We start from the raw sequence: 15,649 nt of genomic DNA on the forward strand, positions 1-15,649 counted from the left end.
CAATTCCTTGATTCTATAATGTTTATATGTTTTATTAGATAACAAAAAGACAGAAATACAGTTTATTGACGTGTATTAACAGGAATACGCTATAAGAGTGTTATTTAAATAACAACTATTAACAGCACTCGTGGTCTAGTGGTATCATTCATATACTGAATAATAAAGATAAAAAAATTCATATACTGCAGACTACATTGAAGAAATTACGCGCGAGTTCGAACCTTCGTTTGACACTCGTTTTTGGGAGGATAACATATCGTAAGTTAATAGTTTACAGCCATGATAAAAGTTATCTTAAGTTAACATAGTGATCAGTGGAGTCTTGAAAAAAATAATCCACTGTTCGAAAAATAGACTGACGACAGAGAAATGGGTAAACCATAAATAAACCACAAATATAATTTTGGTCACTTATGAAAGTTCTTCGCATTTAGGTTTTGCGTTCCTAGATATAGTGTAAATTACACATTTAAGTTCACTGTGATTTTATTTCTTTACAACAATTAATCATCCATTATCATAAAAATGTTCTACAAATTATCTTTGGTCTGTTCGGCAATTAAAATGTCAATATATTGTCGAAAGCGGGTGTCTCGTCCGGTACAGTTAATAACAGCCATAACACGACGTCTCATACTCGGTACAAGCCTTCAAAACTTTAGTTTAGGAAATCTTTTCCATTCATCAACAATTGCCACTTTTAAATCGACAAGATTTTGTGAAGGTGGATCTCTACGTTTGAGATTTCTGCCAATGGCATTCCAGACATGTTCGATAGGGTTTATGTATGTAGACTTGGAAGGCCAAAAGATAGTATAAATGGCTTTTTGCTTTTTGGACTCGGGTAAAATCCTTGCCCTGTGTGGTCTAGCGTTGTTGTTCATGTACAAGGGTCTTAACAATGTTGACGCAAGAGGGGAATTATCAAAATGAGGGACTTAAATGTTTCTAGGCACCAAATCTCTGTATGTCTGTCCGTTTATGTTACTCTGTAGAATATGCATACCCAGTTTATAACTGTATAAGAAGCAACCCCGTACTGTAACATCACCAGCACCAAGTGCAGCCATTGGGGAAATGTTGTTTTGGTCATAGGCCGCTTTATTTTCCCGCGAAATTCATATTATGGCGTCTACTGGTCGTAACAGAAACCAACTATCATCTGATCAATGACTGTGTTGCCACCTTCTCATCTTCAAGCATCGATAGTCATTATCACATTGAAACCTGACTGTAAAGTGCCTGCCTGTTAGGGCAGGTCTCTTGACAGAACGACTTACTCTTCGGTTGCCTCTATGAAGTCGATGGACTAATGTTCGAACACCAACACAACCACCTGGAGAAACAGTGTATTTGTAAACGCGTAGATGCCTTTATTAAAAAGTTGCTTGCCTGGTTTATCGGAGTTCAATCTTTTTGGTCATAAGGAATTTTCTTATTGTATGTTAAGGGCAATTCATAACAGTAAACATAAATGATTTTTTCGCAATAGTTAAAAAAGAATATTGCCGGTTATATTTCGGTGGTTCTTAACTTTTGGCGGACTGTATAAATATTGCACACAATTTGGACACAATATAAAAAAAAACTTAATCGTCGAGGATCAAAAATAGTTTCGAGAAACGGGGGCAGTTCTTATATAATTGTCTTAGTTTTTGTCCATCCGACTTTCAAAAGTTGGGCAACTTGCTTCCTTGTAACCTTTCCCAACCCCAAACCCACTTGTTCCGTTACCTAGTGTTCCAATCTCTCCGTTCCATGGAAAACAACACTTTGTAGCTTCCATACGAATCGGACGATTTGTTGTATAGGTTGGAACCAGGTATCGTATTTCTTATAACAAGGAAAATGAATTGTCTTGTTTCATTTCTTTTGTTAACTAAGGAATATTTAAAAAATTATTGAAAAATCTTTGAAAAACATAACTTTTTAAATGATGTCTTCAATACCTGAATCCCACGAAATATCAAAAGGCCGAAATATCAAAACAACAGAAATATGTTTGTCATTATATCGTTCCACTTTCCCAATACAGTGTACTCAGTTAATAAATTAATGCAGTACTTTATTACAAAACACAACAGGGGCAAAATGATTAGAATAAAACTCGTTTTCGGTTAATAATGGTCACATTGCAATATGAAATAACTGAAACTTAATCTTTTGTGTGTCAGATAGTAAGGTAAATTTGAAATAATATTTTTTTTGAAAAATTACATATTTTTACCGCAATTAGACATAACTAATTACGAATAGTATATTACAACTGCTTTTAATTCACTCAAAGCCTTAAACAGTAGAAAGTTTCTTAGAATTAGTGCTTATTTCTTTTTTATCAAACACTAATTTTTTACAGAAAATCTCTTGTCAACACTGAATTCCGAAGATACTTATCATAGTGTTGAACCATTTTGCCAGACATTTTTTTTATATTTAAATACATATTGGCCTTGCATGTTTAGTTTTTTGATATAATTTCTTCCACTATCAGATACTTGACCTTACACGATCCTATCTTAATACATTTCAACCGAAACATATTTTTCACGATCATTCTTCTCGATATACCGAATGCCAGCCGTGTTATAGTTCTATATTTTGTAGACATATGTCTCTTGGTAAAGACAATATGCGCATGTTGATCTCTAAATTACTTTTTGTTATGTTGGGTTTTTGTCCTAGTAAAAATGTGGACCCAATTATACTTAAATTAATTTAACTACCAACTATGTTTATTCTTTAGTTTTTTATGTTGTGTCATGTGTTCTATTGTTTGTCTGTTTGTCTTTTTCATTTTTAGCCAGGCGTTGTCAGTTTATTTTCGATTTATGAGTTTGACTGTCCCTCTGGTATTTTTCGTCCTTCTTTTATAGATAATACTGACCACTTTCATCACACATACATATTTGGGCTTCTAACGAAATGATAGACAAATACATTTCATCAGACAGTTCAACAAATTATTTTTGCTAAACAAGACATTTCTTTAATTATAAGTATAAGTGGCTATCCTATAAATAACATGATTTGAAATATGTCCAATCAAGAACCATCTAAATACAAAATAAGAGTATGGTATAATAATTCCAGACACAAAATGACAACATGCACTTTACAAAAAGAAAAGCAAAGATACAACGCTTGTATAAATTTTCTTCATTCAAGTACAGTGATGACACCGAAACCTTCAAGATAAATACATTTTTATATATTTTTAATATTTTCTATTCCTTTTAAGCACAATGAATGACACTGAAGAACATAAATATAATAAGCAATTGCAATGGCAAGAAACAAAACAAAAACAATGGCTACATTGTACATACAACATTTGAAAACAAAAAAATAATGTTTGTACATTAACCTTCCATGAATTCTTATGATTCATTCGACAAGACCAGCTTAGCCATCATGATGCCATGAATTTTGCACTCTGGAGGATGATAATAGGTGATATATATATTTATCTGTAAAAAGTAAACATCATACTTTATACTACGATTGCGTCCGTAACGCTTTTCTGAATTAACATTCAGTAGGAACGATCAAAACCAAACTGTTAAACCAAAGGATGTATACGAACCGAAACACATTAAATACTTTCAACATCGTCATCAAAACATGAAGATGGAAAGCTTAAGAAAGCTTTTATCAAAAAAATAAATAGACGAATTAGTAACAATAAGTAAAAGTGAAAATATGGCAAATTTAGACGGAAACATTTACTTACAACCGTTGGAAAGGGAAGTTACTCATCTACCACACATATTTTTGTTTTCTTTCGATGCCTCGATCATACGTGATAAGGTCATATGAGCACACATAAATACATATATGGTCGGTGCAACCGCTGGTCAAGATTCTATTACCGCTAATTGATAATGGAAATAATAATGATTTTCTACTCCAAAAATTCATATCTTTAGCTGTATATTAGGCAAAACCTTAAAGCTTTCGGAATTTTGTGTCTCATTGCTGTCACCTCTGTTTTTAATGCTGTCTTGATACCAATTATAGATAGAGCATCGCTGATGAGTCTGTTGTAGATGAAATACACGTATTGTGTACACAATTTGAATTCTGGTATCTAGGATTATATTTCACCGGCAAATATTTTAAACCTTGATGGTACTCAGAATAAAATTGTATGCGACTACTATTTGGCTGATACAATGTTGGACTTACCAAAGGTAGAAAATATAACAAATGTATTTAGGAAGGAACCAATCTGTTAAAAAAATTACCTGCCCCATTAGCTAAGAAACGCTTTTTGAACTTCAATGTTTGGTGAATTGTTGTCGCAAAAGTTATAAATATATTTTGGTTGTACCACAACGCTGATATTTCTAGAATTGTTTGATGTTACCCACTGTTGTTCTAGTTTCTGCATTTTTTAAAAAATGAAATATTTATTATACTGGTATTTTATGGAAAATACATAACACATAATTGCATTCTTGTCACCTAAAAGATTCTTTTTGGCATCATCATTCCAATCCTAACAAAAAATTACTTCATATCCTAAGTTATATCCTTAATTTAAATATCGAGATAAATATTTTTGGGAGAGAGAGATTAACATTATTTGAGAATGGTATGTACGTGAGCATGAAGATGAACAATAAAAAAAGAAAAAAATATTATTCCGTTTCTGAAATATTTGGAGCGTGAGAACCGGTATTTTATTAATGTGAAGTATAACAAAAACCATTTTAAATCATATACTAAACTTCAACAATTCAAATTAATACAACTAGTGGTAGTCTTAAAAAATATACAAGTAATGAAAAGCTATTTAAATAATATGAACAAACATGTTCTCATCAATTATTCAATCTAGTTTTTTTGCTTTTTCTGTATCTTCCCCACTTATGTCATACGTTTAAGTACACGCTGATTTTTTCAATAAAATTATTCATATCTGCTTGAAATCTCAAATATTGTAAACGCATTTAATTGCGTTCATAGATTGAAGTGCGTTGATCTTATCCCACGATCTTTTACCTAAAAAGAAAAACACAACAATACTAATATAATGTAGATAGTTCATTTAATCGTTTAAGTTCAGTTTATAGTTTAATTGTAAAAGTTATTTTTTCTTTTCAAAACAATACTTATTACTTCTATGTGAATCAACCATAGTCGTCTCTGATGGCGTTCGCTTCTCTTATCTAAGGGCGACCCCTGCTGAGAGATGAGGAGAACGATATTAAGGTCTTAAGATTGCACAATTGTATTAATATAAAAGTAATTATGTAATATTGGTACAATCTGTACATATCTTAAGACTTTTATCAAGCTCGACTCATCATGCTGACAAAAAAAGAAAATTATAACAAAATCACGAAATAACTAAAGACACAATGTTCTGAAATTGATACCAGTGCATTATCGGATTTATTCAATCGAGATAGTTAAATTATAAATTTTAAAGTCCTCGCCTCAGTTTAAAGTCCGAGCTTCGGCGATGACTTTAAATTTATAATTTAACTATCGAGATTGGATAGATCCGATAATCCACGAGTAACTATGTAAGAATCTGTTTCTCTAATGATTAAAAAAATAATTTTCTTTTTTTTGTTAAACAAAAATCCCGTCGAGTGCCTTTCACATTCCATGAAGTTGTCAATTTCATTAACACTTGTTAGCATGTTTTGATTCATCCAGTTAGCTAAAAAGGTTATGACCCTTAAAATCATCCAATGAGATCATCGGCACGTTGATTGAAATTTTTATACAATGGGTTCGGAAAGGAGTAAATTTCCATAGAATTAGAGAAATGTGTATACGCTGTTACTGCAATTAAGTTCAAAGCCGAGCAAGGTCAATTAAAAAATCATGTTTTTTAATTCTATAATATAAATCCGATTCGTTAAATCTGTTCTCGGAGTTTCTCTGTTGTTCATTTGCTTTCATCTTATAGGTTTTGGTTTTACTTTGTGACGCGGATTTGTTTCAAACTAATCGTTTTATAACTATCAAACAGCGGTATACTACTGTTGCCTTTTTTTCATTCATTCTCAAAAGTTCAAGTTGTGTAGTTTGTTTTATGTTAAGGTATATATTAGGTAAAGACAAGTGCCTATATTTCTATTATCGAAGAAATTAACCTTAAAATATGCGTTTTCAAAAATGAACATTTTTGATTGTATGCGTCAAAAGCGTATTTAACCAGGAACGTTAAAATCCGGATATTTGAAACCCAAGTATTTAAAAGAATCGAAACAGTTGAAGAAATGTCTGACAAAAAAGACAAACGATTCATAGCTAAACTTATATAATTTCAATTTTTGCAAACATCATTTATTGGCTAATCAGATTCCTGCATCCTTACATCCAACATACAATGTCTGTGTGTTCGCATGCCTTTTTAAAGCATTTGCCTGTATTATTATGTACGTTATAAACTAATATCAATATGCTGTAATGCCTAACACATGCACATATGACAAATGATGAAGTCGTAAAAACCAGATACTTAACGAATAGAAAACGACTGGAATCAAGCATATCTTTATTAAATAATATAAAGTTATCAAATGCAAATTTACAGGAGATGCCCAATAGAAACGGTACAATTCAAAATTGTTTGAATTTCTGTTAAGACTTTAATACAAGAATGACGTTACACGTGCATTATAATTGTTGTAAAAAGGTACTATTGGTAAAGGTGAAATATATATACATATCTGAATGTACACTTTGAAATAGTATCTTGCAAAATTGTTGCACTATGTTATAACCTATTACGAATTTGACTAGATGTTAGAATAGTTAATTCAATATTAAAAAAACTCTCGTTTAAGCGCTTCTATTCTAATAAGAGAAAAGTAATACAGAAATCATACTCACGGATAGCAGCCTTCTCATCCGATTGTTTCTTACAGCACCAGTATATTATGTAAAATGGTCTGATCACAAGGTTGAGAGGAACAGGTATTCTAGTACGGTAATCCATAATGACTTCATATCTCAAGTATCGCCACAATTTCTCTGAGATCTCCTGGACCCGTTCAAATCGATAGCTGTAGATAAATATCAACACTTTTAGAAGCCGTAATTTATGCTTTAAAAGCTTTAAAATCACATTAATACTGAACTACATGGAAAATATAAAACGGAACGTCCCTGATCAAATGGCAAAATCAAATGTCAAAACGCATCAAACGAATGAATAACAACTGTTGTATACCTGACATGGTACATGCATTTTCTTATGTAGGAAATGATGGATTGAACCTGGTTTTAAAGCTAGCTAAACCTCTCACTTGAATGACCGTCGCATCAAATTTCATTATATTGAAAACAATGCGTGAACAAAGCAAACAGACAGAAGAGGTAAAAATGCCAAAAATACAGCAGTCAACATTGTGCTATAATTCTAATCACTAATGAACATACAAACATGGAACAAAGAAGCACAAAATGACATACAGACTAACCATTTTAGTAAACATTAAAGACAAGAATACACAAATTTACCATATGACAATAACACAATGACGGGCTGTATAAGTACAGAGTCACGTGATATATGTAACGAAGAAACATAAAAGGGCATATAGACAAAGCACATAGTAAAGATAAAGGACAAGGAACAAACAAGTTTTTAAAGTAAAACCGAAAGGAAAATAGACAAAGCACATTAACAAATTCGCAAAAAAAAAGAATATGAGAATATTATAAACAATACAGACAGAATGTAAAAGTACCACGAGTACTTTATTTCGAATTGATTCTGATTAATCATTTAAAATGATAGATTTTGCAGTAATATTTTTTCTAAACTGCGAGGAAAAAATTAACTTAAAACCATGTCAAAATGTTTAATTCATTCTCTGTAACATTCCCATACTTACAAGAAATACTCATAGTTAACAGTAATATGCATCAATGAAGTTACATATCTTATCATTAAAACTTCAGATTCAGATCCAAGATGTTGAAAAAAGGGGGACATGGGTGCCACAAACTATATAAATTTGCCGTGGAACAGGTGAAAAGTCTTGATTAACCGTAAATGAGACCCATAAGGGGGCACGGACATCTTACATGCCTCTAAATCTGCCTCTTTAAAAATATAGTCTATTTTAATGTAGGGATGTTTATTTTGAAAATCATGGTAACTCTCATATTGTTTACAAATTTAATTTGGGAAGATCGGATGGACAAATCTTAATGTTATGTAAATATAAAATTTATTACAATGAATTCAGCCGTTAGATGTACCCAGAGTATCTTCATCAACTAGATATACCAACTCAGCTTTAATATGTATACTTACAGTAAAAAAAGTAAAACAAAAAAATCTGAACTCCGAGAATAGGTTTCAGATATCTGTTCATATACGACAATGATGTAAAGTGGTGAGCAATAGCGTTCTACATTTTTTAAACAAAATTTTATAAAATATTCAAATAAGGCCTTTTAAGCTAATTAAAAAAAATATGAAAAAAGTAGGGGTAAATTGGGGGATTGAAAAAGACGTAAGTCGAATATCCATAAATTATATTTTTAATTATCAATACGTTGAGTGAAAATTTACAAAAATGATCAATTCGAACTTTAAATTACCCTACACATGCTACATTGCCGACTTACTGAAATCTTACAATTATAGCTATTAAAAGTGTAAGCATGACTATTCAACACTGTTAACAAATTGTTTAATTTGCTATAACCATTAGCCCAGTTTTCGACATTTCACGAAGTGGTGTAATTGCTCGTGATATAAAAGAAATAAACAAACCTGAACATAGCTATCAAAAGATTGACAAGGAGGAGATTTGAAATCAACATATAGATTGCAGCGATCACAATAAGTACCCAGTCATACTCATTGCATCGTTCTATGTCTGGATTACTCTCCCATACACGCCGATCCATGGTACATGGTGTTGTTATATTGTCTGAAAATATTTTGTTAGAATTTATTTAACCTTCAAAATTTTGAACAATTACTTTATGTCAATGAGAAATTCCAAAGATCTTTTACAGTACATATACAATAAAAGATTATGTCATCTTATATAGTATTAAAACTTTTGACTTTTCTACACTTTACACAAGTATTCCCCATTCCATGCTAAAAGACAAATTGTAAGAGTTGGTATTATTTTGTTTCATTAAAAAGGATGGCGAACGTACATACAAGTATCTTGTCTTGGGGAGTGATAAATCCTACTTTTTAAAGAATCACCCTGATTCAAACAAAAATTTATCTAAAACTGACATTATTACGATGCTTGATTTCTTGATTGACAACGTATTTTTTACGTTTGGAGGACCTGTTTTTCAACACTGTCGTAATTCCAATGGCAGCGCCTGCATACGGAGTATATGTCTCCCAATTGATACAATATTACCGGGCTTGTATTTCTTATGATTTCCTTGATAGAGGTTTGCCTGCTACTCACAAGAAAGCTATTAAACCATGAGTTACAAATGATTAAGTTGAAATCATCCCTTCGTCAACTTAACGGACGCCATCACCAGTTGGTTGACCGTTATGGAATAACCGTTTCACAGATAATATCGGACATGTTCCTTATGTTGTTGCTACAATATCCTTCCCTTTTCAAGAATGTAACATACCGAAGCAACACGACGGGTGCCACATGTGAAGCAGGATCTGCTTACCCTTCCGAAGCACCTGAGATCCCCCTCTAGTTTTTTGTGGGTTTCATGTTGCTTAGTCTTTAGTTTTCTGTGTTGTGTCTTCTGTACTATAATTTGTCTGTTTGTCTTTTTATTTTAAGCCATGCATGGCGTTGTCAGTTTATTTTCAATCTTTTTGACTCTTCCTCTGGTATCTTTAATCCCTCTTTTAGTTGAAATCTTTAATTGTGTTTGCTCTTGTATTTAAACATATAATGCCTTTAAATATAATAGATTTTAATATTGTTTATAGCATTTTAATGTTTGCTGACTTTGCTATTACGTTATGTTAGTTGAACAATTACCATTAAAACTGTCGAGCATAGTTTCCCCATATATTTGAAAGTATGGAATATAGATGATGTTCCATATTCTCCAGTTCTGATATCTTGCTATTTGCCACATTTTCAAATCATGTTCTGGGTACATGTTTGCATGATAGAGCACTCCAGCACCAATCATGCATAAAAACAAAATTCCTATGAATCGAAAGAGATCCTTTAACTGAAAAATACATTATAATGTCAAAAACATTTAGTCTTATAAACCTAACGGAAGTCTCATAGACATAAAAGCTAGCTGTTTATGAGATATCATAGGCGACAGCCTACGTCTTACAGCTAAAATAATCAAAATAAATTACTTAGATACTGATTATGTCAACAATCATGTTTTCCAGAACATATAGCTGCCAAAACTAGTTTAATTGTACAATTACGACATGATACATAAAACATATCATACATGGTAAGTCAACTCTCGCAGTTACAAAAAGCTCTCTCAAAGTGCTATATCTGCTGTTATTATAAGTTTTGTGTTTCACATGGCAACTTCATGATCATAACATGATGACTTTATAGTGTAGAAATTAAAGGACCCATATACAGAATTAAGTATTGTGTCATCCTGAAAATAAATCTTGGATTTGCATTACGTTTATAATAAAACCAAAATGTACTCAAAAACATGAGATGCAGTGATTTAACAATAACATTAAAGTTACAAACTTACATCAAATCACTCTCACCTAAGCTTAAAACCAATTGTTACATATTACATATTACATACATAAACGCCATAATAAGTATGTAGGTATGTAGTTAATTGATAATAAGTCACATACCATTTCTTTGATCATGATAATTTTTGGCCCAATTTTTCTTGACATCAATAGGACTCGAAAAAATCTGAAAAACGTAGTTGTTAGACTCAAGCTGAAAAAACGTCTGCAAAACTTTTGCCAATCTTCTGTTAAAACGAAGAAACGAAGACATACAGATGTGATACTCAGAAAATAAGAAATAACATCCAAGAGGTTCCAGAAATTGCAGATGTATTTCTTAAATTTATACCATCGTGAATGACTTAATGTGTCCTCTTGTTCAGGTGTTCGTCTCCCGATTTTCTTTACCACAGAAATTATTACATTTGAAATCTGAAAATAAATACATACAAAATTAGTTCTAATGGTAATGGTCCGTGTACCACTTAAAACTTATTAAGTTGTCAGGTAGTTTTACTTATGAAATATGTTTAGTGATAATTATGTTTGTGTATTCGTAATTTAATTTTACTTTTTCTTGGTGGACTTCCAGATGGTTAGCATGATGCTCCATCCAATTTGATACATAGATGTGTTTGGTGATTGTTTTTTTTTTTTTTGTCATTAAAGAAAATTCTTAATAGCGTGCACCCAACACTCTTTTATTCGTAAAAGAAGCTTGAACCAAAATGATAGTGTTACTTAATAATCTAGAATAAGCTTTTCTTAGAGTTTTGTGTTACTTAAATTTAAGTTTATATCTTTTTTTTCATTTTTTGCGATGGTTTCGTCTGGTTTTATATTACTTGGTTATTTTTTTGACACCTGAATCAATCAATGATATTATAATCAACTTGGTTGTCACATGCATATACAAATGGTGGACATTTTTTAATCTTAAGAAAGGGGACAGACGAATTAATCGTAATATCAGAAATTATTTCAAGGTACCATGTTCTACATAGATATAAAATTCGTCTGTATCATGTTGTTTGCAATGCGAATCAATATAACATGTATTTTTGTTGATTTTCTAGCGCATTTCTGATTTTTTCGAAGTCTACTTAACATCATCTGTTATACAAGTTTTGACTTACAGATTTTTTGCTTATCTATATTTGACCTTAAATTGACTTGGCTTTCATTTCTTCATTTCACTGTTTGGACATTGAGCTCGTCAACTGTTTCAAATCTTAGAAATCGTTGGCTTTGAGTGTTTTTAAGATTTTATGCTCATAAAATAGCGTTTTTAGATTTTTTTATTAGTTGTTAATGGCATTGAACTAGCTGTCAGTTAACTGCGAATACTCTCAGATCTGTTCTTAGTGTCTTTTTGTTGTTGGGATGTACAAGTAACCGGCCACGTCCGATTGTAATTTTGTCCATATGATGAGTTAAGCCTTTTTACAAATGATTTGTATAGTTCGTTCTTATGTTGTACTGTTATACCACTGTCCCAGGTTAGAAGGCAGGTTGGGATCCCGCTCACATGTTTAACCCCGCCGAATTATTATGTATGTGCCTGTCCCAAGTCAGGAGCCTGTAATTCTTTGGTTGTCGTTTGTTTATGCGTATCATATTGTTTTTCGTTCATTTTTTTATATAAATAAGTCCCTTAGTTTTCTCGTTTGAATTGTTTTACGTCGTCATTTCGGGGCCTTTCATAGCTGACTATGCGGTATTGGCTTTGCTTATTGTTGAAGGCCGTACCTTGACCTATAGTTGTAAATGTCTGTGTTATTTTGGTCTCTTGTAAAGAGTTGTCTCATTGGCAATCATACCACATCTTCTTTTTCATATTTTATACATGTTCAAACTCTTTAACGATACATTCAAGAGAAAACACCTGTTTCTACAGTTTTGTTAGTTCACAAAAAATGTTGATGAATATACAGAAAGACGATCAGATGGGAAATTCGAATGCTAAAGAATCAAGGCATTGCAATCCCCAAATGGCATTAACCACTTTTTTTTTAAGTATGTTTATGTAAGATTGTGTAGTTGTGTACTTTTAACAGATCATACCACATTTCTGTACTCCTCTAAAATATCACCAGTTAGATGTGCATAAAATATTATTTCGTAAACACCAATTGATCCTATATCTTTGTATACGTTCATTTGCATCAGGAAAATACTACAAGAAAACAAAGCTGCGAAAAAGAATACCTGAAATTATACGAAAAAAGTAAATTATCAAAGTGAATATTTAGTTTGATTAAAGAGTAAAACAATAACAAGTATTAATGTCAAAGTAAAAAAAGTTATATGAATGACAATGAGACAACTATCCACAGGAGATCAATTATATGTAGGTTGATATAAGTCACAATTCACCTTTAACATATTTTGAGAGACGACCAAACAGTTGAGAATTATACTAAAATATGGAATAAATTTTAAACGTATTACATGACTTTTCCAGTTTATATATGACGTCCGTAAAAGCTATATAAATTATAGATAACTAAAAATTTAAACTTATCAAAAGTTTTAAAATTTAATTGGCGTCGAGAATTGTTTATTTCATTAGGTCTTTCCAGTTTTCCATGAAAAGACCTAGACATATGCTTTTGTTCCGATTTTATTTGTTTTCTTCCACCTAATTTTTGTTATTGTGCAGTATTATCATTTCACAAGATGTGTCTTAAATATCTGGAATATGATATCTAACAGTTTATGCGCTTTTGAAACTGACTCTATTTAACCGAATTCGTTTTCTTGTAAGAGTTATCTCAACAAACATTGTTTTTCTTTTGTCCACTACTCCTTCGCGACTGTAAAAGATTACAACAAAAGTTTACCAAATTGCTCGCTATATCTTCAGGAAGTCGAGTTCTTCATATGAAAGCAAAATAATATGCATTTGTAACTGGTAAACCATACGTGAAAGATACCTAGGATCTTTGATTTGAGGTCCTTGGTCCAACATAAAGAAAAATAATGTCAAGGTCAAAGGTCCAGATCATCTTTTGAGTTTTGATTTTGGCTTATTTTAAATTCTTTTCAAAAACCCGTATATGATATTGAACATATTTTTGTATATATTGACTATTCTTTTAAACAGTTTACTTTGAGTTTACATGCATGTGGATACTTACGTAATGAACCAAAAACTTCGTAAGAGGCGCGTAAATCACCTTAAGTCCTTCCTCCGATGAACACTGTCTTTTACAACAACAGCACCAACCATATATCAAGCCTTTCTACACATAAATTAATGAATATATTAAGATTTTAAAAAACTTCATTATTACAAATTAAAAAAAGATATATAGCATGGATAAAGGGATTGTTGTAGTTCTGATAATGGTTAAATAAACACTAACCATATCATCCTATTCAAATTTAAAAAAAAATATTGATGTTTCTGTAAAATAAAAGATGAACCAACCTTTTTTAGTAAGCTAACATATACCCATGCCCTTCAAAGATAATGACTGTTTGATATTTTCATAAGCCACCATCTTGATTAACCTTATCAAAAAGAAACCTTCGAACATATTGTAAAAGTATCTGAGGATTTGCCCACAGTTGAAGGTCGTAGTATGTCATAAAGTCATCTATGTCTTTGTCATTTTTATTTACTTATATAAGATACATATAATCCTAAAGTATGCACTTTTATTAAACTTGTAATGCCCAATAGAAACAGCTGTATTTTTTATCGTAAAACGTCGCGCATTATGATTTCCAAGATAATATCTTATACACAAACCAGATTTTAATTTAACTTGAATATCAAGCACGTTTACCTTCCAAAATCCTCCAAGACTAGAACTTATTCCACTGTACCATATCTTATTTAAACGTCGTTGAGGGCATGTTTGAGCAAGAACGTCCAGCATATCCTGTTCATAAGCACATTGCATTGGACTTATTGTGATGTCCCAAACGATTTGTTCTGTGATAACTAAATCCATTGAAAGTTCAGCGTCATCGTCATACAATCTCGATTGTAAATCCAATGCTCTATCTGCAAAGATCCTGTAAAAATAGCAACAAAAAAGCGTGTTGTTTTCATATGTTTGTTAATAAAATTCTGGCGTATTAGCACTTTCATTTTTATGCATAGCCATATAAATCAAGCCCCAGTTTTTGGTTGAAAAAGAAATCACATTCAATGAACTGTTTGATAACAAATAAGTTAATGGAAGTATGCTAGTTTAAACCATGATTTCAAACTAGACCTATGTACATTTGTTACAGATGAATACAGCAGTTTCTCTTTAAGACATGTGTCATCCGTCTACCTTTATCTTGTGATAAGATTAGACCCTTGAAATCTTCGGATTTTTATGATTTTAAAATAACACATTTTTTAAACTTCAAAATAAGAATAACTACTTGTTTTCAAATCTAATAAGAACATTTGTAAAAACAGTATCACAATCATAAAGGTTTACAATTTCTTTTTTTTTTGTTGTTGATTAAATATGATTATTTGACAAATACCTAGACTGAGCAATCATTTCGGCCATTATCGACTGGTCACTAGCCTTGTCTGCCATCTTTTTGTATACACTGCTAGCCAATAACGCGCACACTACAAAAGGATAATAAATTACAAATGATTCGTAATGCAGCAATATATTGAAAATACGAAATGATATGTTTGTTTAATCATTAAAACATTACTTCATGTATTTCTTTAATGTGTAGGTGTTTGGAACAGTTTTAGTATTGCAAAATAGTGAACGTGGTTTATCTACTTTCTATGCCTTTTCGCATTTTTCGACCAGTGATTGGAAAATATTTCTCATCTCTAGAGAATTTTCTTTTATATTATATCTGAACGCAAGACACTCATTTTCGAATGGCCTTTAAGATTTGACGCAAACTATATATTGATCTATCTATGTCTTTTGTGAATTTTTATTTCTATTATTGTTTCATTACTTTATGCGATCTGTTTACGATACTAGTTGTTATTAGAAACCGAATACA

At 31.5% G+C, this 15,649-nt stretch overlaps 1 protein-coding gene across 1 annotated transcript; it reads right to left on the minus strand.

The window, feature by feature from the left end:
• Positions 1–3,200: 3,200 nt before the first annotated feature.
• Positions 3,201–15,245, minus strand: LOC143071385 (transient receptor potential cation channel subfamily M member-like 2). The gene is made up of 9 exons (XM_076245639.1): positions 15,158–15,245; positions 14,458–14,689; positions 13,804–13,908; positions 12,728–12,871; positions 10,784–11,095; positions 9,966–10,164; positions 8,753–8,912; positions 6,856–7,028; positions 3,201–5,007 (listed from the first exon to the last, which is right to left on the minus strand). Exons 1-9 carry the CDS (start codon positions 15,211–15,213, stop codon positions 4,937–4,939), a joined length of 1,452 nt encoding a protein of 483 aa, XP_076101754.1. The 5' UTR covers positions 15,214–15,245; the 3' UTR covers positions 3,201–4,936.
• Positions 15,246–15,649: the final 404 nt, after the last annotated feature.

Source organism: Mytilus galloprovincialis, chromosome 4 (genome assembly GCF_965363235.1).
Source record: "Mytilus galloprovincialis chromosome 4, xbMytGall1.hap1.1, whole genome shotgun sequence".
NCBI lineage: Eukaryota > Metazoa > Mollusca > Bivalvia > Mytilida > Mytilidae > Mytilus > Mytilus galloprovincialis.

Excerpts from the sequence above, each read along its gene's own strand:
- LOC143071385 (XM_076245639.1), bottom strand. The coding sequence starts at position 15,213 with ATGGCAGACAAGGCTAGTGACCAGTCGATAATGGCCGAAATGATTGCT. Across the intron at positions 13,909-14,457 it reads GTCTTGGAGGATTTTGGAAG|AAAGGCTTGATATATGGTTG; the intron begins GTAAACGTGCTT and ends ATTTATGTGTAG. Across the intron at positions 8,913-9,965 it reads TATGCTCGACAGTTTTAATG|ACAATATAACAACACCATGT; the intron begins GTAATTGTTCAA and ends AAATATTTTCAG.